Source organism: Bufo bufo, chromosome 8 (genome assembly GCF_905171765.1).
Source record: "Bufo bufo chromosome 8, aBufBuf1.1, whole genome shotgun sequence".
Taxonomy (NCBI): Eukaryota; Metazoa; Chordata; class Amphibia; order Anura; family Bufonidae; genus Bufo; species Bufo bufo.
In genome coordinates this window covers 52,565,128-52,589,080 of record NC_053396.1, presented here as the reverse complement: position 1 = coordinate 52,589,080, position 23,953 = coordinate 52,565,128, and the positions used below count along the sequence as shown (strand labels likewise).

Genomic DNA, 23,953 nt, shown 5'->3' with positions numbered 1-23,953 from the left:
CTTTCTGAGCTCCCTAGAAGAAAACAAACATAGTGGGAAGTAAGGGATACGCCGCTGTTTCTGAGTGATATGCATCTAGCTGTGCAGCACAAACAGGAAATAATATGGCTCAAAGACTTTAGGGAAGCCCAAACATAACTATTCTGTCACAGTTATGATTGTACAAAGAAGCACAGCCATTATGCAAAAATTTGGTTTGAAAACTCAGGTACAATTTAAATATTGCAGGCTAGACGTAGCTGCTGTCCCAGCCTTTGTTTTCATCCTACTTAAAAGGGGTATTCCCATCACATACAATGGGAGCATATCGCTAGGATATGCCTCCATTGTCTGATAGGTGCAGGTCCTACTTCTGAGACCCACACCTACAACGAGAAAGGAGCGGGTAGAGTCGTGGCTGGAGGACCCCGGGTTTCCTGGGGTCCGGCAACCACCAAGCGCTGCTCCCATACAAGTGAATAGGAGCACACAGCGCATGCGCGGCCCCTAGCCAATGCTCCTCTATTTTCAACGGCCCCATAGAAATTAATGGAGGGTGGCTGCGCATGCGCAGTGTGCCCTCCACTACTTTCCGCTCTCCGTGCGGTGGGACCCACACCTATCAGACAATGGGGGCATATCCTAGCGATATGCCTCCATTGTCTGTGATGGCAAAACCCCTTTAAACTTTATTGCTTGTTAGGTCCTATTTGTGCCAGAGAATGAAAAAAAAAATTCTGGGATCTGTTGTGTATTTATATATTTTTTTTTGAGGCAATGAACACTAAGATTTATTTTACATGCTCATACATAACGCTCTCATTTTGGACATTTATTGTGAATTAGTTGACATAACTTTTACAATTTGTGACCATTATCTAGTTGTGTAATATAATTTTTTATTCTCGATTTTGCTCTTATAAGTTATTACACAAAATTGTTGGTACGCTTCCATTAAAGAAAGAGAACCCCACAATCATCACAGAAATAAACTTGAAACAGACAAAAGTTATAGTAAATAAAAATTTACTGAAAATCAGCTAATGAAAATCAGACTGCATTAGGATAAAACTGATCAGTTCTTTTCCGGTATTGAGCCCCTAGGACGGAACTCCATGCCGGAAATGAAAAACACTAGTGTGAAAGTACCCTAAGCCTCTCGTTTATTATGGTCCTATACTCTCCATTTACTTTTTTGACTGAGAAGAGTGTAGAGTAGAATGCATTACCTTTTTTCACTGAAGCCCCATTCACTTCTATAGGGCCAAAGCTGCGTGAAAAACACAGAATATAGAACATGATGCGTGAAAAAAAAAAACGCTCATGTACACAGACCCATTGAAATAAATAGGTCAGAATTCAGTGCATTCACGTCACACATTGCACCCGCGCGAAAAACTCGCTTGTGTGAAAGGGGCCTTAATCTTTCTGGAGGGGGAAGTCTGAATACTAATCTGAACCCTACTTCTAGAAATTGCAAAATGCAGGTATTGTTTGAAACTTTAGTCCATGGTGGGAGGAAGTTTTTTTTAGTCTTCCTCCCACCCTGGCATCATTGGGAACCATTTTTCCTAGTGGAATCGGAGGGTTGATTTTTTTCGTTTACAGAAACTACTTGGCCCTTGATCTGGAGAACCTCGACTTATTATCTGTTTTACCTGGACTTTTGTGTTTACCCCCAAATCTTCTGCTGAAGGGAGTTAAAGGGCCTGTGAAAGCTAGGGGGGGGAATTCTGTCTCCTGCTTTCTGTAATAGATCATATAGTATTTACTTTTGCAAGGATTATTACACAGCCAACTCTTAGAAGCCACATCCCACGACAAATTCTTGAGCCATAATGCTCTACAAGCCGAATTAGCCAGAGAAGAGGCATGAGCAGAAAACCTAACCCCATCTTCAGACGCATCTGCTAAAAATTTGCGGAAAGGATTCCCTGATCTCTAGGGGCCTTATCTGGAATCTGGCTTTCTAACTGTTTAACCTACAAAATAAGAGCCCTGGCTGTATATGGTGCTGCGATGTTGGGTTTCAATGAAGCTCCAATAGACTCCAAAGTCCTTATCCATGGCATCTTTAAGTTGCCCTAGATCAGGGGTGCACAACGTTTCCTGGTTGGGGGCCACATTGCCAGACTGAACCAATGACGAGGGCCGAAATTAAAATTTAAAGGTGTATTAACAACTGAAATATTGTACTTATGGCATATTGAACACACATTATATAACATTAATGTCTAGTTACACTTCCAGGACTCCCATCTAATGGGAGAAATACATGAAAAATACATGTGAGCAGCCACAAGACATAGGCATACATGTCTGTTACCAGATGGTTGGGGGCCGCACAGAATGGTATCAAGGGCCACATGTGGCCCCTGGGCCGCAGGTTGTGCACCCCTGCCCTAGATCATCAAAAAGGAGAGAAGAACTATGCGATACTTTAGCTATCATCATATGATTTTCAGTAAATTTTTATTTATTATTACTTTTGTCAGTTTCAAGTTATTTCAGTGACCATTGTGGGTTTCTCTTTCATCAACAGAAGGGTACCAATTTTGTCCATGTGTGTAGTTTCAGTATTTGATATTTTTTAGCTTTTCGTTTTGTTTAATGTGTATTTCTGCAACCAAAGCAACAGGTTTCAATTTCTTAATGTGCAATTCTTTACATAAACAACCATGCATCTGGAAGCAAATATTTTCCGGCTTATGGAAGCATGCCACAGATATTTACATTATGCTGAATTTCTTTAGCTTGGACACTGGGATTTAAGGCATTTATTATTACATACATAAAAAATGGTAGTTACCTCCTAACGATCATTTTGAGAATCTTGTAGGAACCCTTGATCAAGATCAGAGCTTCTTGTCGGGAACCATGTAAAGGTGTTCCATTAATATTTACTAATTCATCACCCACTTCAATCTTTTCACACTTTGCTGCCTTCCCTCCATCTTCAATCTGTCAAAAAAAAACAAAAAAAAAAAAAAACAATTACATAACTCTCTACTGAATTTCCACAAAATATCATGCCATGATCATGTCATTCTGCCCTCTTCTGAAAACTTGTTAAAACTGTAATCTACAGTAGAAATTTGATATCACCTGATACTCTCTTTGCAGAGGAAACCCCACGTGAAACGTAGCATTTAGAGATCAGCGAATTTCTGAAAAATTTGATTCTCAAGTTTGACAAAAAATGTTATTTGTTAGAAATTTGATTCGTTACAAATTAATTGGTCACAAATCACCATGTTAAAAGCCCATTCAGCCTATGAATCAATAGGACCATTTTTAACGGCTGCTTAGACAGAAGTGCACCTGTCTAACAGCCCTTAAAAACGGTAATATGCTGGCGCAATATGGCCTTTTTTAATAAAATAAATAAATATCACTCACCTTATCCACTTGCAGTCACCACGTGATCACGCGGTAACGTCATGATGCTCAGCGCAAGAGAGGAGCAGACTGCCTCTGCGCGAGCAAGTGGATGAGGTGAGGGTTTTTTCCCGTTCTTTATAAGACAACTCCAGCCACCATTTTAAGAAATGTGATTCGTCACCATGAAGGCCAAGGAAATTCGTCTTCATTTAGAATCACATTCTTTTCTAAAATTCAGACCGAATTCCACTTCAGATGCTTCGTTTCGCTACACTAGTAGAGTTCTACTTATAATATATGAATGACCCAGCTCAAAAACATAGTTCTGATGAAAACCAAGCTAAACCAAGGAATCATGCGAGGACCAGTTCCCAAAGTACACTTTCACAGATTCACAGCGCTAAAGGTAAAGAAGCCTTGTCACCTCTGGGGACTTTTTCTTCTCCAGACGGAGGCAGTGCTCTTTGTCTTTTGAGGGGATTTTACATGAAACAATTTTTCCACATATTCTTTGTATGGGACAATGTATTTTTATTTAAGTTAATCGTGTCCTCTTTCTCTGCTCAAGACTAAGTAAATGCAATTATTTTACTCTTTCCTCCTAACCAAGATGATCCATGTCCCTTATTGGTTTTGTAGCTCTATTTTGTACATTCTCCAACACCAGGACATCTTTTCTAAGAACTGGTGCCCAGGACTGACCGGTATGAACTTCTAGATGAGGCTGCATCATTGCTTTGTGTGTGGTGGTAATAATACACCCTTATCCTGCAAGTCCATGTCTCTCTTAATATACGATAGTTTGCTGCCCTGTGTTAAAAGGGATCGATCTGATGGTCGGGAACAATAAATCTATATGGGGCACAGAAATTGTAGATACTATCATTTACCCCCATACAGAGCACAAGAAGAGAGGCAGGTGGACTACTTGAGTCCCACTTTTAGGTGATAGCTGACAGGTGCAAAATCGAGACTGGAAGGTGCCAGGTTCTAAAACCATTTATTGAGTGCTTTCACAAGGACAATGCGTTTCGGAGTACTCAGGACCCCTTTATCAAATCTTCTAATGTTTATACACAGAGGTGATATTATATGCAGGATTAGCCAGTGCAAAAACTGCAGAATTTAATTTTTGGGTGTATATATATATATATATATATATATATATATATACACGTTTAAAAGATGAGGCAGCACTCCAGAAGTAAAGTGAAAAAATAATGGATCCTTTATTGACCCCTCTGCAATGTTTCAACCGCTCAATGCAGTCTTTATCAAGCATATATATTAGGCCTGCACGATATATCGCCAAAGCAATTGTATCGCGATAATCGCAGATTGCTATATGGCGATTTGGCCGACCCAAAAATGCTGCGATTATTTTTCGCTTTATAAAGACACACTGTGCGTCTCATAAAGCGATGGTGGACTTTTTTACTTGGCTGACACTGATGTATCGCCGGCCGCGCTGTACAGCATAGCGGCCGGCGATACATCAGTTACAGTGTGGGGAGGGGCTGCAGGCAAGTCGCGGCGGGCCCCGCGCACATAACTGTCTTTGTATGCAAAGTCTTTCTTTACTGCTGAAACAATCGCTCTCCTATTGATAAACTCCAATTGATAAAATCACCAGCCTCTGTACTGACTATGAATGCACTGCAGCGAGCGGGCCGGCCGGCGCATGACTTCAGTCAGTCGCGCTCCTGCTTCATTAATTAAGTGGGAGGAGCATGACTGACTGAGTGACGTTAGTCATGCGGAGGCCGGCCCGCTCGTTGCAGTGCATTCATAGTGAGTACAGAGGCTGGTGATTTTATCAATTGGAGTTTATCAATAGGAGAGCGATTGTTTCAGCAGTAAAGAAAGACTTTGCATACAAAGACAGTTATGTGCGCGGTTTAGGACACATGAGGGGACATTAATAAAGTAATGCTGTGACACATAGGGCCATGAGGGGGACCAGCATAATATGCTATATGTGTGTCATCCACACATATAGCATCTTATGCTGGCCCGCCTCATGGCCCTATGTGTCACAGCACACATCCCCCATAACAGTGCCATCCACAGATCCCCCGTAACAGTGCCATCCACAGATCCCCCGTAACAGTGCCATCCACAGATCCCCCATAACAGTGCCATCCACAGATCCCCCATAACAGTGCCATCCACAGATCCCCCATAACAGTGCCATCCACAGATCCCCCATAACAGTGCCATCCACAGATCCCCCATAACAGTGCCATCCACAGATCCCCCATAACAGTGCCATCCACAGATCCCCCATAACAGTGCCATCCACAGATCCCCCATAACAGTGCCATCCACAGATCCCCCATAACAGTGCCATCCACAGATCCCCCATAACAGTGCCATCCACAGATCCCCCATAACAGTGCCATCCACAGATCCCCCATAACAGTGCCATCCACAGATCCCCCATAACAGTGCCATCCACAGATCCCCCATAACAGTGCCATCCACAGATCCCCCATAACAGTGCCATCCACAGATCCCCCATAACAGTGCCATCCACAGATCCCCCATAACAGTGCCATCCACAGATCCCCCATAACAGTGCCATCCACAGATCCCCCATAACAGTGCCATCCACAGATCCCCCATTACAGTGCCATCCACAGATCCCCCATTACAGTGCCATCCACAGATCCCCCATTACAGTGCCATCCACAGATCCCCCATTACAGTGCCATCCACAGATCCCCCATTACAGTGCCATCCACAGATCCCCCATTACAGTGCCATCCACAGATCCCCCATTACAGTGCCATCCACAGATCCCCCATTACAGTGCCATCCACAGATCCCCCATTACAGTGCCATCCACAGATCCCCCATTACAGTGCCATCCACAGATCCCCCATTACAGTGCCATCCACAGATCCCCCATTACAGTGCCATCCACAGATCCCCCATTACAGTGCCATCCACAGATCCCCCATTACAGTGCCATCCACAGATCCCCCATTACAGTGCCATCCACAGATCCCCCATTACAGTGCCATCCACAGATCCCCCATTACAGTGCCATCCACAGATCCCCCATTACAGTGCCATCCACAGATCCCCCATTACAGTGCCATCCACAGATCCCCCATTACAGTGCCATCCACAGATCCCCCATTACAGTGCCATCCACAGATCCCCCATTACAGTGCCATCCACAGATCCCCCATAACAGTGCCATCCACAGATCCCCCATAACAGTGCCATCCACAGATCCCCCATTACAGTGCCATCCACAGATCCCCCATTACAGTGCCATCCACAGATCCCCCATTACAGTGCCATCCACAGATCCCCCATTACAGTGCCATCCACAGATCCCCCATTACAGTGCCATCCACAGATCCCCCATTACAGTGCCATCCACAGATCCCCCATTACAGTGCCATCCACAGATCCCCCATTACAGTGCCATCCACAGATCCCCCATTACAGTGCCATCCACAGATCCCCCATTACAGTGCCATCCACAGATCCCCCATTACAGTGCCATCCACAGATCCCCCATTACAGTGCCATCCACAGATCCCCCCTTACAGTGCCATCCACAGATCCCCCATTACAGTGCCATCCACAGATCCCCCATTACAGTGCCATCCACAGATCCCCCATTACAGTGCCATCCACAGATCCCCCATTACAGTGCCATCCACAGATCCCCCATTACAGTGCCATCCACAGATCCCCCATTACAGTGCCATCCACAGATCCCCCATTACAGTGCCATCCACAGATCCCCCATTACAGTGCCATCCACAGATCCCCCATTACAGTGCCATCCACAGATCCCCCATTACAGTGCCATCCACAGATCCCCCATTACAGTGCCATCCACAGATCCCCCATTACAGTGCCATCCACAGATCCCCCATTACAGTGCCATCCACAGATCCCCCATTACAGTGCCATCCACAGATCCCCCATTACAGTGCCATCCACAGATCCCCCATTACAGTGCCATCCACAGATCCCCCATTACAGTGCCATCCACAGATCCCCCATTACAGTGCCATCCACAGATCCCCCATTACAGTGCCATCCACAGATCCCCCATTACAGTGCCATCCACAGATCCCCCATTACAGTGCCATCCACAGATCCCCCATTACAGTGCCATCCACAGATCCCCCATTACAGTGCCATCCACAGATCCCCCATTACAGTGCCATCCACAGATCCCCCATTACAGTGCCATCCACAGATCCCCCATTACAGTGCCATCCACAGATCCCCCATTACAGTGCCATCCACAGATCCCCCATTACAGTGCCATCCACAGATCCCCCATAACAGTGCCATCCACAGATCCCCCATTACAGTGCCATCCACAGATCCCCCATTACAGTGCCATCCACAGATCCCCCATTACAGTGCCATCCACAGATCCCCCATTACAGTGCCATCCACAGATCCCCCATTACAGTGCCATCCACAGATCCCCCATTACAGTGCCATCCACAGATCCCCCATTACAGTGCCATCCACAGATCCCCCATTACAGTGCCATCCACAGATCCCCCATTACAGTGCCATCCACAGATCCCCCATTACAGTGCCATCCACAGATCCCCCATTACAGTGCCATCCACAGATCCCCCATAACAGTGCCATCCACAGATCCCCCATAACAGTGCCATCCACAGATCCCCCATAACAGTGCCATCCACAGATCCCCCATAACAGTGCCATCCACAGATCCCCCATAACAGTGCCATCCACAGATCCCCCATAACAGTGCCATCCACAGATCCCCCATAACAGTGCCATCCACAGATCCCCCATAACAGTGCCATCCACAGATCCCCCATAACAGTGCCATCCACAGATCCCCCATAACAGTGCCATCCACAGATCCCCCATAACAGTGCCATCCACAGATCCCCCATAACAGTGCCATCCACAGATCCCCCATAACAGTGCCATCCACAGATCCCCCATAACAGTGCCATCCACAGATCCCCCATAACAGTGCCATCCACAGATCCCCCATAACAGTGCCATCCACAGATCCCCCATAACAGTGCCATCCACAGATCCCCCATAACAGTGCCATCCACAGATCCCCCATAACAGTGCCATCCACAGATCCCCCATAACAGTGCCATCCACAGATCCCCCATAACAGTGCCATCCACAGATCCCCCATAACAGTGCCATCCACAGATCCCCCATAACAGTGCCATCCACAGATCCCCCATAACAGTGCCATCCACAGATCCCCCATAACAGTGCCATCCACAGATCCCCCATAACAGTGCCATCCACAGATCCCCCATAACAGTGCCATCCACAGATCCCCCATAACAGTGCCATCCACAGATCCCCCATAACAGTGCCATCCACAGATCCCCCATAACAGTGCCATCCACAGATCCCCCATAACAGTGCCATCCACAGATCCCCCATAACAGTGCCATCCACAGATACCCTCCATAACAGTGCAAATAGACCTCTAGCACAATTCCCTTAAAATATCGCATATCGTTATCGCAATTTTTAGGGCCCTAATCGCAATCGCACAAAACTCCCATATTGTGCAGCCCTATGACACAGAGAATAACACCAAAACTTATTTAAAAATATGTTAAACATAAAAACGTGATTTAAACAACAGGTCATTTTCTGATGACACACTCCATTTAAGGTCAATAAATCAAAATGTGAGCTTTTATTCCTGGGGGGAGGTAATGTGCACATTCAGAAGAAAATAGCAGGGATTTCAGTGGCTCACTCTTATATAATGTACTTGGGGATAAAGGTGGGAAGTACAAATCACTGATCTCCAAAAGGTAGCAAACTGCATATAATTCTTGATGTAATGATGACAATCTGAACAAAAAATAATAATGAAACAGCGATAGGAGTCCCTAGGGTAGGAGGCACGGCTGGTGGATAAACGTACATAGGAACCTCCTCTAGTCAGTCGTTAAACCAAACACATTTAATGTATAAACCACAATAAGTACAAGTAATATAGTGATTAGGTGGGTACTTACAGTAAATCTACCATGTGCCATCATTATCAGGGTGTCCGCTATTTAGGTTTACGTATTTATTTCTTAAACTGCTGTACGTATGGCTTTTCACATTGTCCCATGATGAACCATTGCACAAAGGGAAAACGCGTTGGAACTTTGGAGTAGGGTACCTAAAATCTCTTACCACAGGGAACCACCCTGATGGTGGAAGAACCCTGCACTGGAACCTAGCCCTGCGTGTCCTGTTACACCCTAAAAGTCGTGACGCATTTCTCCCTGTTGGGTTCCTCAGAAGACTAATGAATGATGGGGTATAATGACTGCACAAACCAAAACGAAAAAGCTACTAATCACTAAAATCACTGCTGCAAATGGTATACACAGACGCCAAATATCTGATTATGATAGTGAAAGATATACAATAGGTTATTTCACAGCCAAAAAACCCATATGACTGCCGGGTATCATAATGAAGTATAACAATAAAGATATCAACCAGGACCCAAAAAGTCTCAAAAGTGCCACAAAGGAACACTAGCCAAATATCAAAAGTAGAGAGGTGAAGAGGGTGATAGATTAAAGGGAACCTGTCACCAGGATTTTGAGCTGGGGACATGGGCTGCTAGATGGCCGCTAGCACATCCGCAATATCCAGTCCCCATAGCTCTGTGTGCTTTTATTGTGTTAAAAAACCGTTTTGATCCATATGCAAATGAACCTGATATGAGTCCTGTGTCCGGAGATGAGTCCAATTTTCTGAGCGCAGCACCGCCCCGCGTCCTCCGAATCTCCTCCTTGCTGGCTGTGCTAGTGGCCATCTAGCAACCCATGTCCTCAGCTCTATACACAAAATCCCGGTGACAGGTTCCCTTTAAGGGTGAAGAATATCACAGAGAAATAATAGAAAGATTCAGACTCCTGCACTCACTTTTTTTGAAGTGTCAAGTTCTCCATCATTATTGTAGCAATTGTGCACAGACAATACAGGACTCAAATTCTCTCTGGTGTAGGCTGTTGACGCGTTTCGAAAAATTCTTATTCGTATTCTCTGTTACGAATAAGAATTTTTCGAAACGCGTCAACAGCCTACACCAGAGAGAATTTGAGTCCTGTATTGTCTGTGCACAATTGCTACAATAAAGATGGAGAACTTGACACTTTAAAATAAGTGAGTGCTGGAGTCTGAATCTTTCTATTATTTCTCTGTGCCTAACCAAGGAGGTTGAAAAACCAGGACACCGAGCACGCGGATACATCTCAACCGTAGACATAGTGAGCTGGTATATCTACTTTACATGAAGAATATCACCCTCTATAGTCTCAAAATCCCTGCTATTTATATCACTAAAGGTCAGACAAAGCGTTAGCAATCATTAATTCTGGGAAGAAAGGGTTGTATATGTGCTCTTAACAAGCTCTGCCTCTAATACCACCAGATACAAGGCAGCTATCCTACAAGTCAATGTTTCACCCTATAAATAGGCCTTGAGACATGACCGATAATAAATAAGCCAGCACCTCATCTGCAGACAGCTGTTTTAGGGTGATTGCCCATCATCAGTGCAGAGCAGAAAATACTGATTGAGAGGCCAAGTCAGGATTTGGGGGGTAATTTCTCTCCTTGGGGAGAGAGCGTCTTAGTCACAAACCCTCCTTCCCACTCTGGCTGCAGTCAATAAAGCTGTTTGCCATGCTAAAAGTCCAAACAAAGGAGGAAGTCAAGAGCCAGGACAGGGAGTAAAAAATATGGACTGACAAACAAAAAAAATAAATAATAATAATAATAATAATAATAATAATAAATTATATCCAGTGAACCAAATTATAAAAAAATTACACAGAATATTCACATATAGACTGTTCATATGCAGGACAGAAAACATTTTTTATTGTAGTGTTCTTTTAGACTTACTGCTCTATAATTTCCTTTTTGAGAATGGACACCCCTTTTGCCTTGTGCCACCTGCTGTATTGGAGGTTGAGGACAAAAAATGTAAAAATACTAATAAAAATAAAATTCCCAGAGAACCCCTAGCACTACTATTGTACATGGGCTGCATCTTCAAATGAATGAAGCTGATCTGCAATATGAGACACAGCTCATGGACAAAAATTACCATGTTTCTGTAAGAAAAAAAGAAAAAAGCCAAATTTTATGTGCGATTAAAAAAAGCTATTTTTTACATTTCTTTTTTTCATTTTATTGTTTATGTTGTCCATATTTCACACTCAATAACCTGTTAAATGCGAATAAGTGTAGTACTTTAGTTTTTTGTAAACTATGCACAATAAAATGTATCTTATGAAATTTTTTTTATTTTTGGTGAGTTTTTATTTAAATTTTTTGAACTTTTTTTATAACCCCATTAAAGGGTTTCTACCACTTCGTTTTAACATAATTAGCTTTCAGACACTAGCGATCCGCTAGTGTCTGCTTTACCGAACCATCCTAATATAATTGCTTTTGGGGCAGCCGTTTCGCTAAAAAAAGAACTTATATTGATATGCTAATGAGCCTCTAGGTGCTATGGGGGCGTCATTAGCACCTAGAGGCTCGGTCTACCTTCACAAACTGCCGCCGCCCAGCGCGTCCCTCCAGCCCGCCCATCTCCTCCTGAATGCGATCCTCCCTGTGAGCGTATGTATTCGGCGCATGCGCAGTGAATGTCTGACCGCTTCCCTGCTCAGACATCTCCACTGCGCCTGCGCCGATGACGTCATAGTGCTCCGAGGAACAGGCGCAGTGGAGATGTCTGTGCAGAAAGCGGTCAGACATTCACTGCGCATGCGCCAAATACATACGCTCACAGGGAGGATCGCATTCCGGAGGAGATGGGCGGGCTGGAGGGAGCCTCCGCCCAGCAGTGTGTTTTTGTAAAAAAAAAAAAGAAGAGCCCTTGCCCTGCGCGATCTAGCACAGGACAAAGGAGAGCATCGAAGCATGAACTGCTCCGATGCTCATGTCAGGGGTGCTGCCTGGGTGAAAATAGAGGTATGTCCGGGTTCAGCTCTGAACCCCCTTAAGGCGACATTAGTGTGCCCTAACAGCAGAATTACTGATGTTTATGAAAGCAAATTTATATATTATTGTACTTTTTTTTTATAGTTTATTAGAAAAAAAAAAACACAGAAAAACCAACTGATGAAACAAATCAATAGCATGACACTAGGCAGGCAATATGAGAGTTAAATACATAGAAGAACCATTAAATTGTCCATAAAAAAAAAAAGTCCACAGTAGTATAGAAACTATAGGAGTTAAAATAAGTGAGAAGAGCAAAGTAAATGGTGTATAACAAGACATGACAGCAATGAGCCATTAAGTGGACTCATTTATGTATGCCCAAATGTACTGCCTGCCACATACATAAGAATGATCACTTAACTGGAGTTGTAACCAGTCAAACCACAATAATGTATATGGCACCCATAAATATTGTAAATGTTATTAAAAAGTGGGGTTGCCTTAAAAAATAACTTTTATTAGTCAATGGTTAAAATAGTAGGCCCAATAATTTCATTAGAGACTACATGCATAAGTAGTCATACACCACCAAATGAAAGAGGTAGAGAGGAGAAGCAGGTGTGAAATGTAAACACTTGCTAGGAGGGCGAGTTTACGAAACATAGGGATACAGATAAAGAGGGAGACAGATGCTGGGTCTCTTCCCCTAGTATATCCCTCGGTTCTAGCTCAAGAGGATGCCCTCACTATATGTCCCTTAGTGTCCCTTGCAGGCAATGACAGTGACTGCCCAGCTTCGTCAGAAATTCAAAGGTGTCGCACATCCAAGGACATACAAATCATATAGTACCAAGCAAAAGCATAGCCCCGACGCGTTTCACTGGCAGTCAGCCAGGTCATCAGGGGACCTATATGCAAAACAAAACAAAATATACACATACACAATTAGAGAAGTATCCACGGCACCTCCAAGTGTGTTGGGGCCAGCCAGGGAAGGAACAGTATTGTGTAAATGTGCAGCGATTCAGGGTCCACTCCTCCTGCGTATGGCAGTGATGGCAGTGAATGCCCGTGCTGGCGTTCATTTAAACCAGCGCGGGCCTAGGTAGATCCGCCCCTCAAGGAGTCACATGCTCCGATCACGCGGGTCGTGACGTCACTGGTCACGAGTGCACCGCGTCACGAAAAGGAATCACATGACCGGGACACAGACTAGAGGTGTGTCAGTGTAACCCCATGTCCGTCCCCTACAATTGAGTAGCGGTAATTCGGATAGCATTAAGGGGCGGAGATATGGAGATGAGGGGTACGGGAGATGGGCTAGTTCAGCCATCCCCGGTGGGGATTCCCCTTTTGAGGGGGAGGGGATGGTGGCTAGTCCAATTTAATAAGGAATTGGTAGATGTGGGTTTTCTATAGGTTTTAGTCACCAGTTCTCCCCGATTTCTGCAGTAATGTAATGGGCAAAATGTATTCCATTAAGTGCTTTCTCAACTGTAGATCAAGGGGAGTCATCTACAAGGTAACATGTCACTGCGGCCTAGAATATATAGGCAAAACCACCCGGGAATTTCAAAGACGGGTGGGAGAACACCTAGGTGACATCAGAAACGGTAGGGACACCCCACTGGCTAAACATCTAGAAGCTAGCCACAACGGCAAAATTGAGGGCATGACATTCATGGCCATTGAACTCGTTCCTCCGTTGAAAAGGAGGCAACTGGGACAGGAAAATCCTGCAAAGGGAGACCTGGTGGATATTTGAATTGAGGACCTCACAACCAAATGGTTTAAGTTGCCTCTTCTAACATCCACCCCGATCCCCTATGTGTTGGATGCACGATATGTTTATACTTCATATTACATAGATTAGTCCCTATACCTGTTTAGCTTCTTTTAATGGGGCTTTATTAGGTCCCCCAAGTCAAATTTTCTGCTAATATGCTTATTCCGCTGTACCAGATACCATTTGGTAACTTATTCATCTACCTATTTAAATCTTACCTGTCCAATGAACCTGCTGCTTTAATACCTTTGGTAGCGCTTTCTATGATTCTATAGGAATGACGCACCTTACATGTGGTCTCAGATGCAGCCAGTTGACAGGTACTTAGTCACACTAGTTATAGGTTGCAGAGTGTGTCAATCACAGTACGATGCATTTAAACCTCCAGTTTGATAGGGTACTCATTGCTGCCCAATTCCCCTGAAGAAGCCAGTCATCTGGTGAAACATGTTGGGGCGCAGACTTAGTTTTTAATTCAGCGATTCACTCCACTGTTCGTTAGCTAGTAGTAGTCCAGTTGGCCTACTTATCAATGCTAGATTAGTTCAGCAGTAAGACACGGTAACAAAACCGTGAATGTTCCGACCGCAGTGTCTACTATCAAAGGGATAAATACAGATTTGATAGGACATGGGATGTTTAATGTGCTGTGTTCATAGGGGGATGACTGCTCAATGCTCCCACAACTCAGCCTGGTTGATAGTGGCACTGCAAGCGGCATGAAGGCGGCACACTGCCTGTAAATTGACAGGGGTGAGAGTTAGTGCACGTGCTCTCCCTCTTGATCCACTGACCATTTTTTGACTGTACAGTGGAGTGGTTACTGTATTTTTAACTTTTTTCTTTTTTTGGTTCATTAAGTAAAATTTAAATAAAAAGGTATCAAGTACACGTTTTTTAACTCAAGCAATAATAAAAGTGAAGTATTAAGTTTCACCTGGGGCAAGATAGGTTCAACGCCTGCATAGGCATCTGCAAATAAATTATCTCACACGTACAGATGCAGACTAGGCTGCAATTAAAGATTTTTGCCCAAAATGGTTGTTTTTCAAATAATTGAATATAACCACAGTATCTAAAGGGTGTATCTCACACGCCCTGATCCAGACTAGGCCGGAATTTAAGTTTTGTGCACAAAAGGGCTGTTTTTCAAATAACTGAATATAAGCACAGTATCTAAAGTGTGTATCTCACAATGACATATGCCGCAAAGGCTGCAAAATGAAGTTTTTGGCCCAAAACGGGTGTTTGTTTAACCACCTCCGGACCGCCTAACGCAGGATCGCGTTCCGGAGGTGGCAGCCCTGCGCAGAGTCACGCATATATGCGTCATCTCGCGATGGCCGAGATTTCCTGTGAACGCGCGCACACAGGCGCGCGCGCTCACAGGAACGGAAGGTAAGAGAGTTGATCTCCAGCCTGCCAGCGGCGATCGTTCGCTGGCAGGCTGGAGATGTGTTTTTTTTAACCCCTAACAGGTATATTAGACGCTGTTTTGATAACAGCGTCTAATATACCTGCTACCTGGTCCTCTGGTGGTCCCCTTTGTTTGGATCGACCACCAGACACAGATAGCTCAGTAATATGTTGCACCAAGCACCACTACACTACACCCCCCCCCCTTGTCACTTATTAACCCCTTATTAGCCCCTGATCACCCCATATAGACTCCCTGATCACCCCCCTGTCATTGATCACCCCCCTGTAAGGCTCCATTCAGACATTTTTTTGGCCCAAGTTAGCGGAAATTATTTTTTTTTCTTACAAAGTCTCATATTCCACTAACTTGTGTCAAAAAATAAAATCTCACATGAACTCACCATACCCCTCACGGAATCCAAATGCGTAAAAATTTTTAGACATTTATATTTCAGACTTCTTCTCACGCTTTAGGGCCCCTAGAATGCCAGGGCAGTATAAATACCCCACATGTGACCCCATTTCGGAAAGAAGACACCCCAAGGTATTCCGTGAGGGGCATATTGAGTCCATGAAAGATTGAAATTTTTGTCCCAAGTTAGCGGAAAGGGAGACTTTGTGAGAAAAAAATAAATAAAATCAATTTCCGCTAACTTGTGCCAAAAAAAAAAAAATTTCTATGAACTCGCCATGCCCCTCATTGAATACCTTGGGGTGTCTTCTTTCCAAAATGGGGTCACATGTGGGGTATTTATACTGCCCTGGCATTCTAGGGGCCCTAAAGCGTGAGAAGAAGTCTGGGATCCAAATGTCTAAAAATGCCCTCATAAAAGGAATGTGGGCCCCTTTGCGCATCTAGGCTGCAAAAAAGTGCCACACATGTGGTATCTCCGTACTCAGGAGAAGTTGGGGAATGTGTTTTGGGGTGTCATTTTACATATACCCATGCTGGGTGTGAGAAATATCTTGGCAAAAGACAACTTTTCCCATTTTTTTTATACAAAGTTGGCATTTGACCAAGATATTTATCTCACCCAGCATGGGTATATGTAAAATGACACCCCAAAACACATTGCCCAACTTCTCCTGAATACGGCGATACCAGATGTGTGACACTTTTTTGCAGCCTAGGTGGGCAAAGGGGCCCACATTCCAAAGAGCACCTTTCGGATTTCACCGGCAATTTTCCTACTTACAACACATTATGGCCCCTGGAAAATGCCAGGGCAGTATAACTACCCCACAAGTGACCCCATTTTGGAAAGAAGACACCCCAAGGTACTCCGTGAGGGGCATGGCAAGTTCCTAGAATTTTTTATTTTTTGTCACAAGTTAGTGGAAAATGATGATTTTTTTTTTTTCATACAAAGTCTCATATTCCACTAACTTGTGACAAAAAATAAAAACTTCCATGAACTCACTATGCCCATCAGCGAATACCTTGGGGTCTCTTCTTTCCAAAATGGGGTCACTTGTGGGGTAGTTATTCTGCCCTGGCATTCTAGGGGCCCAAATGTGTGGTAAGGAGTTTGAAATCAAATTCTGTAAAAACTGACCAGTGAAATCCGAAAGGTGCTCTTTGGAATATGGGCCCCTTTGCCCACCTAGGCTGCAAAAAAGTGTCACACATCTGGTATCTCTGTATTCAGGAGAAGTTGAGGAATGTGTTTTGGGGTGTCTTTTTACATATACCCATGCTGGGTGAGAGAAATATCTTGGTCAAATGCCAACTTTGTATAAAAAAAATGGGAAAAGTTGTCTTTTGCCAAGATATTTCTCTCACCCAGCATGGGTATATGTAAAATGACACCCCAAAACACATTCCCCAACTTCTCCTGAGTACGGAGATACCAGATGTGTGACACTTTTTTGCAGCCTAGGTGGGCAAAGGGGCCCATATTCCAAAGAGCACCTTTCGGATTTCACAGGTCAGTTTTTACAGAATTTGATTTCAAACTCCTTACCACACATTTGGGCCCCTAGAATGCCAGGGCAGTATAACTACCCCACAAGTGACCCCATTTTGGAAAGAAGAGACCCCAAGGTATTTCGGGATGGGCATAGTGAGTTCATAGAACTTTTTATTTTTTGTCACAAGTTAGTGGAATATGAGACTTTGTAAGAAAAAAAAAAAAAAAAAATCATCATTTTCCGCTAACTTGTGACAAAAAATAAAAAGTTCTATGAACTCACTATGCCCATCAGCGAATACCTTAGGGTGTGTACTTTACGAAATGGGGTCATTTGTGGGGTGTTTGTACTGTCTGGGCATTGTAGAACCTCAGGAAACATGACAGGTGCTCAGAAAGTCAGAGCTGCTTCAAAAAGCGGAAATTGACATTTTTGTACCATAGTTTGTAAACGCTATAACTTTTACACAAACCATTTTTTTTTTACCCAAACATTTTTTTTTTATTAAAGACATGTAGAGCAAAATTTATATATGGATGTCGTTTTTTTTGCAAAATTTTACAACTGAAAGTGAAAAATGTAATTTTTTTGCAAAAAAATCGTTAAATTTCGATTAATAACAAAAAAAGTAAAAATGTCAGCAGCAATGAAATACCACCAAATGAAAGCTCTATTAGTGAGAAGAAAAGGAGGTAAAATTCATTTGGGTGGTAAGTTGCATGACCGAGCAATAAACGGTGAAAGTAGTGTAGGTCAGAAGTGTAAAAAGTGGCCTGGTCTTTCAGGGTGTTTAAGCACTGGGGGCTGAGGTGGTTAATAACTGAATATGACAGCAGTATATAACCCTTGAATTTCACACGTGCTGATGTTGCAAGGGCTGTAAAATTGTGTATTTTGCAAAAAAAAAAAAAAAAAAAAAATTATGGCTGTATGTCTAGCTTAAATTTCACACTGAATAATCCTGCAAAGGTACCAGATGTTTGATATTGCCAAAAATTTGTGTTTTTTCAAAGCCAGAAAATTATTTAAATTTTTAAAACTTGTTTTTAACAATCACAGATGCAGCAAGGGCTGCAATATTAAGTATTTTGCAAAAAAAGGTCTTTTTTTATAACAGAATATAATAGCTGTATATAACAATTGAATTTCACACGTGCAGATGCAGCTAGGGCTGTAAAATAGTGTATTTTGCACAAAAAGGGTGTTTTTAAAAACCCAGAAAATTATGGCTGTATTTCTAGCTTAAATTGCACACTGACTAATCCTGCAAATGCACCAGATGTTGTATATTGCCAAAAAAGGGTGTTTTTTTACAACCAGATTATTAGTGCAGTATTTCAAGCTTGGATTTGAATGTGCTTGTGCACTGAGCGTGCATAAAATGGTCGCCGCCGCCCACCTAACTAACAGACGGATAAAAGTAATTTTTCTCTGTCACTGGGCTCAGGGCAGGGTAAAAAGATTGTGCACTGCACCCACAAAACTAAATCTATGTAGATCACTGAGTTATATTGGAGTTCTGATAACAGATTCTGTCCTATTCTCTACCTCACAGCAGCAGCATCCTCTCCCTACACTAGTAACAGCAGAGTGACATGCGGCGCTACGTGACTCCAGCTTATATAGAGGCTGGGTCACATGCTGCACTGGCCAATCACAGCCATGCCATTAGTAGGCATGGCTGTGATGGCTTCTAAGGTCAAACAGTTAAACGCTTGTTGATTGGCTGCTCTGCAGCCTTTCAAAAAGCACCAAGAAATCGCCAAACAATTAACCCGAACTTTTACTGAAATGTTCGGGTCCGGGGTCCAAAAATCCTAAAGTTCGGTACGAACCCGAACTTTACAGTTCGGGTTCGCTCAACCCTAACCAAGAAGACTCTCCAAGATGGCACCGCCTTCCCCGTCTGAATCGCAGAGTTCATTACTGGAGGTTCAGACAGAGTCTGAACTATCAGAGGTGGAGGACTCCCAACAGGTACCCATAGACTTTAAGAAGCTAGCCACACTGGTAGCCCGACGCATGGCTCCAGATATAATCGGAGACCCTAGTTAGCACAGTGGTGAATATCTTATAGACCCTGCAGAAGGAAGTACAGGAACAGGGCACCGTATAACCGAATTGGAAAAGCGGGTATTAAATGCTGAGACTGATACTGATTATGCACGTATCAAGGTGCAAGATGTTTTAAAGAAAAACCAGGTGCTTTGGGCAAAAGTGGATGATCTAGAAAATTGATCTCACCAAAATAATCTGCGGATTTTAAAAATACCAGAATCTGTGCTGCCCTTCACGTCAGGTCTGGGTTCTAGATGTCAGACCTGTTCGGCCTCAAGGGCCTTCAACGGCTGTCTCTGAGACTAGAAACATCGTGTGTCCATGCCAGGTGATGGTCCAGTACCTAGACTACACTGAAAAAGCAGTCATACTCACGGCATACAAACAGCGCAAGACCCCCATGACTTTATTCAATACTCGGTTATTGCTGTTGCAGGGTTCCAGATGGCGACCATTTGGTCGCCAATGCGCCTTAAAATTTGCAGATGGCGACAAGACTTTTTAGTCTTGTCGCCATTTGCGACTGTCCCGCCGCGATCCTGCGCAGCCTACGTTCTCTTCACTAGCACACCGCACAGTGGAGAAGGAAGGAGTCCCTCCCTCTCCACTGTGACGCGGCCGCCACTACCACCAATGGGGAGATAGCAGGGGAGGAGGAGGGGAGGAGCTGTCGCCACTGCGCCACCAATGAATGTAAAAGATAAGTATAGGCAGCGGTATCACAGACCCGGCACCCGGCCTCAATAACAGGGCATGCGATCCGCGGCCATTAACCCCTCAGGTGCCCCAGATCGCATGCCCTGTTATTGAGGCCGGGTGCTGGGTCTGTGATACCGCTGCAGACAATTGTATAAAGGGTGAAAATCGCACCGCATCCGCACTTGCTTCCGGATGCTTGCGATTTTCACGCAACCCCATTCACTTCTATGGGGCCTGCGTTGCGTGAAAAACGCAGAATATAGAGCATGCAGCGATTTTCACGCAACGCACAAGTGATGCGTGAAAATCACTGCTCATGTGAACAGCCCCATAGAAATTAATGGGTCGGTATTCAGTGCGGGTGCAATGCGTTCAACTCACGCATCGCATCCGCGCGGAATACTCGCCCGTGTGAAAGGGGCCTTTGAGTAGGATGAAAAATGTCAGGAAGTGGTTAAAACAATACCTTTGATTTGTTTCTAGTGTGAACCACTGTGGAGATATATTGGATGTTTTTATTCTGATATGGGGGGCTGATAAAGATTGAGAAATAAATTCAAATTTAGAAAATTGCTATTTTTTTCCAAATATTCTGTAAATTTGGGATTTAAAAAATATAAATAAAAAGGTAAAACATATCGACCCTAATTTACCACTAACATGTAGTACAATGGGGGCGATTTACTAACATTTCAATGTCAATGTTTGGCGTAAAAAAGTTGACCCTTTTTGTGACTTTTTAAATGCCCATGCGAAAATATTTAGTTGCACAGGCATTTTTACTCCGCCCTCGCCACTAGTAAGTGCCGGCCCCAACAAAGGCCTCATGCACACAACTGTGGAGTGTTTTGCGGTCGGCAAATTGCGGATCCGCAAAACACGGATGGCGTCCGTGCGCGTTCCGCAATTTGCGGAACGGCACGGGCAGCCTTCAATATAAATGCCTATTCTTGTCCGCAAAGCGCGGACAAGAATAGGTCATGTTATATTTTTTTTTTGCAGGGCCACGGAACGTAGCAAAGGATGCGGACAGCACACGGAGTGCTGTCCGCATCTTTTGCGGCCCCATTGAAGTGAATGGGTCCGCACCTGAGCTGCCGATGCGGACCAAAACAACGGCCGTGTGCATGAGGCCTAATACTAACATTTAGAGCTGGAAACAGGTGTAAATGTTGGTGAAAAACGACTCCAGTCAGGAGCTAGAGTAGTTTTTACACCAAGAGCATGGACTGCCTAAGGTGCAGCCAATTTGTGACAAGACGCAAGCCTTGCCATAAATTAGGCACAACCTTCAGCAGCACGGGGGGGAAATCAAAGACTGGCGTAAAATGCCGATCGCTGTAAATGACCCCCCAATGTGTCTGGCAAAAATCTCAGAATTGGTTGTAAAAGTAAAAGCATTCGCAAGTTATTACCACAAAGTGTTGTCAGGAAGGAGAAAACTGGATGAGTCTGCAAAGGGTTAAAACCACAGATTATACAAAGGAGATTTTGGAGAATCACAACACCTCAGCTAAGGCTTAATCCTGCAAGAAGCCAAGCCATTTTTTTTCATACATATTGCCCTACAAAGTGCGTTGCTGGTATTTCACATCATCACGCGAGTACAGTACAACAGTCCTGTGGTCAGAAGGCTCTACTATGGGTCAGGCCAGGAGAGACATGTGAAAATCAACATCATTTTGGTGGCATTTGTGGTGGACGTCACACTGTGGCATGAATGGACAATCCATATTCCACATCCGCACCACAGGTCCATTTACGCTGCAGATTTGCCAACAAATCAAACAATAATCATCCACTTTGGAGGTACAGTAATACGTGGATTTACAACACGTAAAATCCACAACAGCAAAAAAATGTGTAAGTCAATACCACGAGTGGAACCTACTGAGAAGAAGAATAATATCTGAGCCTCTTCTGCGTTTTGGACCCACTCTTCGCCTCGGCTTACAAATACATGCATGTGAGGGCTCCCGCACAAAGCCATAAGTGTTTTCCGGTCTGCAAATTGTGGATCCTGGCCGAGTGCTTGCTGACATTTATTTTTTTACTTCTATAAAAATGTCCTATCCCTGTCAAGGCAAGAATAGGACACCTTCTATTTTTTGCGGGGCCCAGTGAGATGAAAGGTTTGCATCCAATTCGCAAAAAACGATGATCGGAGGCCGACTAAAACTATGGCGTGTGCATGAGCCCTGAAAGTGAGTGGTGCCAAAAGCACATTCAAAATCAGAAATATGACGAAAGGATGTATACTTCTTCCTGCTGGATTCACTTCTAGCTTTGGCTCAAAAAATGCACCAAAAACAGCCACAAAAAGCTGTGTTGTAGCGGGATTTTTTTTTTGCAATGTTTTTGCTGTGAAAATGTCAGGATCCCGAAAAGGAATATGGAGGGATCCACATGGGATTATAATCATCCCAGAGTTTTACATTAGGAGCTTTTGGCGGGAATTTTTCCCGCCAAGAAGATGAGGTTCAGGGCTAAGAATAGGTAGGTTGTGGGAGAGGTCAGTGATTGGGTCAGGGAGGGACCTATGGAATTTCGTTGCTGGGCAGAATGGAGTAGGGATGCCCAGCAACAGGTATGGGATTGGGTGGGAATTCTGGGCTGGGACCAGGTTAGGGTTATAAGAAGAGGTGTCTGCCAGAACAAGTACCCGAGGGAGGTTTCGCTGCCCCACCCGCCCTTCCCTCTTTTTTATTTTATTTTGTCACGGCTGCTGTATTAGAAGGAGGGTAAAAGTCGCTCACTGATAAGATTTATTGTTAATTAACTTTAAGCTAATCTTTAATAAAGATGGCCGTGGCCTTATTTATTCCACCCATTCAAGGTGTCCACGTGTATTTTGTATTTAATTAAGCTATTGGTGTTGGTTATGGAGTTGGGGTATGATTTATAATCCCATGCCAGCTATGGAAAATAGGAAATGCAGGACACACAAGCGTTCTTTTGCTACTATTGGGTTTGTTAATTAGGTGACGTTTAGTTCTTTGGCTTCTTTCTAAAAACGCAGCATGTTGAAGCTCTCAGATTTATTTTTTTCCACCGTTATTATATCTCTTTCACAACAGGAGAAAAAAATAAAAATATGGTTCACAGTCATTCAGAAAAAACTACAAAAAAAAAAGTAACAAAACAAAAACACATGGAGAACGGAAAAAAAAAATTAAAAGAGGTTTCTATGGCTTTTATTTTTTTAAGTAGCAAAAAGAATGGATTGTTGTTGCATGGCAAGTGGGCAGGAGCATGGCTGTGCAGGGCAAGGTCTTCTCCAGTCCTTCCAGGGATCAGTCAGATCCTGCGAGGGTATAGCCCAATGACATCTCTATTTTATTATCCGAATACCCCTTGAAGGTCTAGTCATCTACTTTGCTGCTATAGTAAGTGCTGTGTATTTTCTGCAGTGGATGCATTTATAGCAGCAGCAAGGTAGGAGAAGGTTTTCAGCCATGCGATGCCAGGAGTTTCTGCAGTTAAATCCACACATAATTCAGCATGTCAATTGTCTACTTATGGGGTGGATTTCACCATTTGAAAACACAGCAAAATCTGCACGATTGGAAATGGATTTCACCACGTGTGGCCTGACCCGTGAAGGTACATTTGATATGAAGTGTAGACCACAAATATTCTGCACAACTGTGTGCATTACACATCGCCTGCACTGCCGTTACTATGTAAATCATGGAGAACAAGTCAGTATTTCCTACTGGAACTGGTAACATGAAGCTTTACAAGCTACAA

At 43.8% G+C, this 23,953-nt stretch overlaps 1 protein-coding gene across 2 annotated transcripts in view; it reads right to left on the bottom strand.

Moving 5' to 3' along the window:
• SHROOM4 (shroom family member 4) overlaps window positions 1-23,953 on the bottom strand; it is a 166,999-nt gene that overhangs the window by 131,371 nt on the left and 11,675 nt on the right. For both annotated transcript variants that reach the window (XM_040405591.1, XM_040405590.1), the window contains exon 2: window positions 2,789-2,940. In XM_040405591.1, coding sequence (XP_040261525.1) covers window positions 2,789-2,802 — 14 coding nt within the window. In that variant the 5' untranslated portion in view covers window positions 2,803-2,940. The remainder of the gene's footprint in view (window positions 1-2,788; window positions 2,941-23,953) is intronic.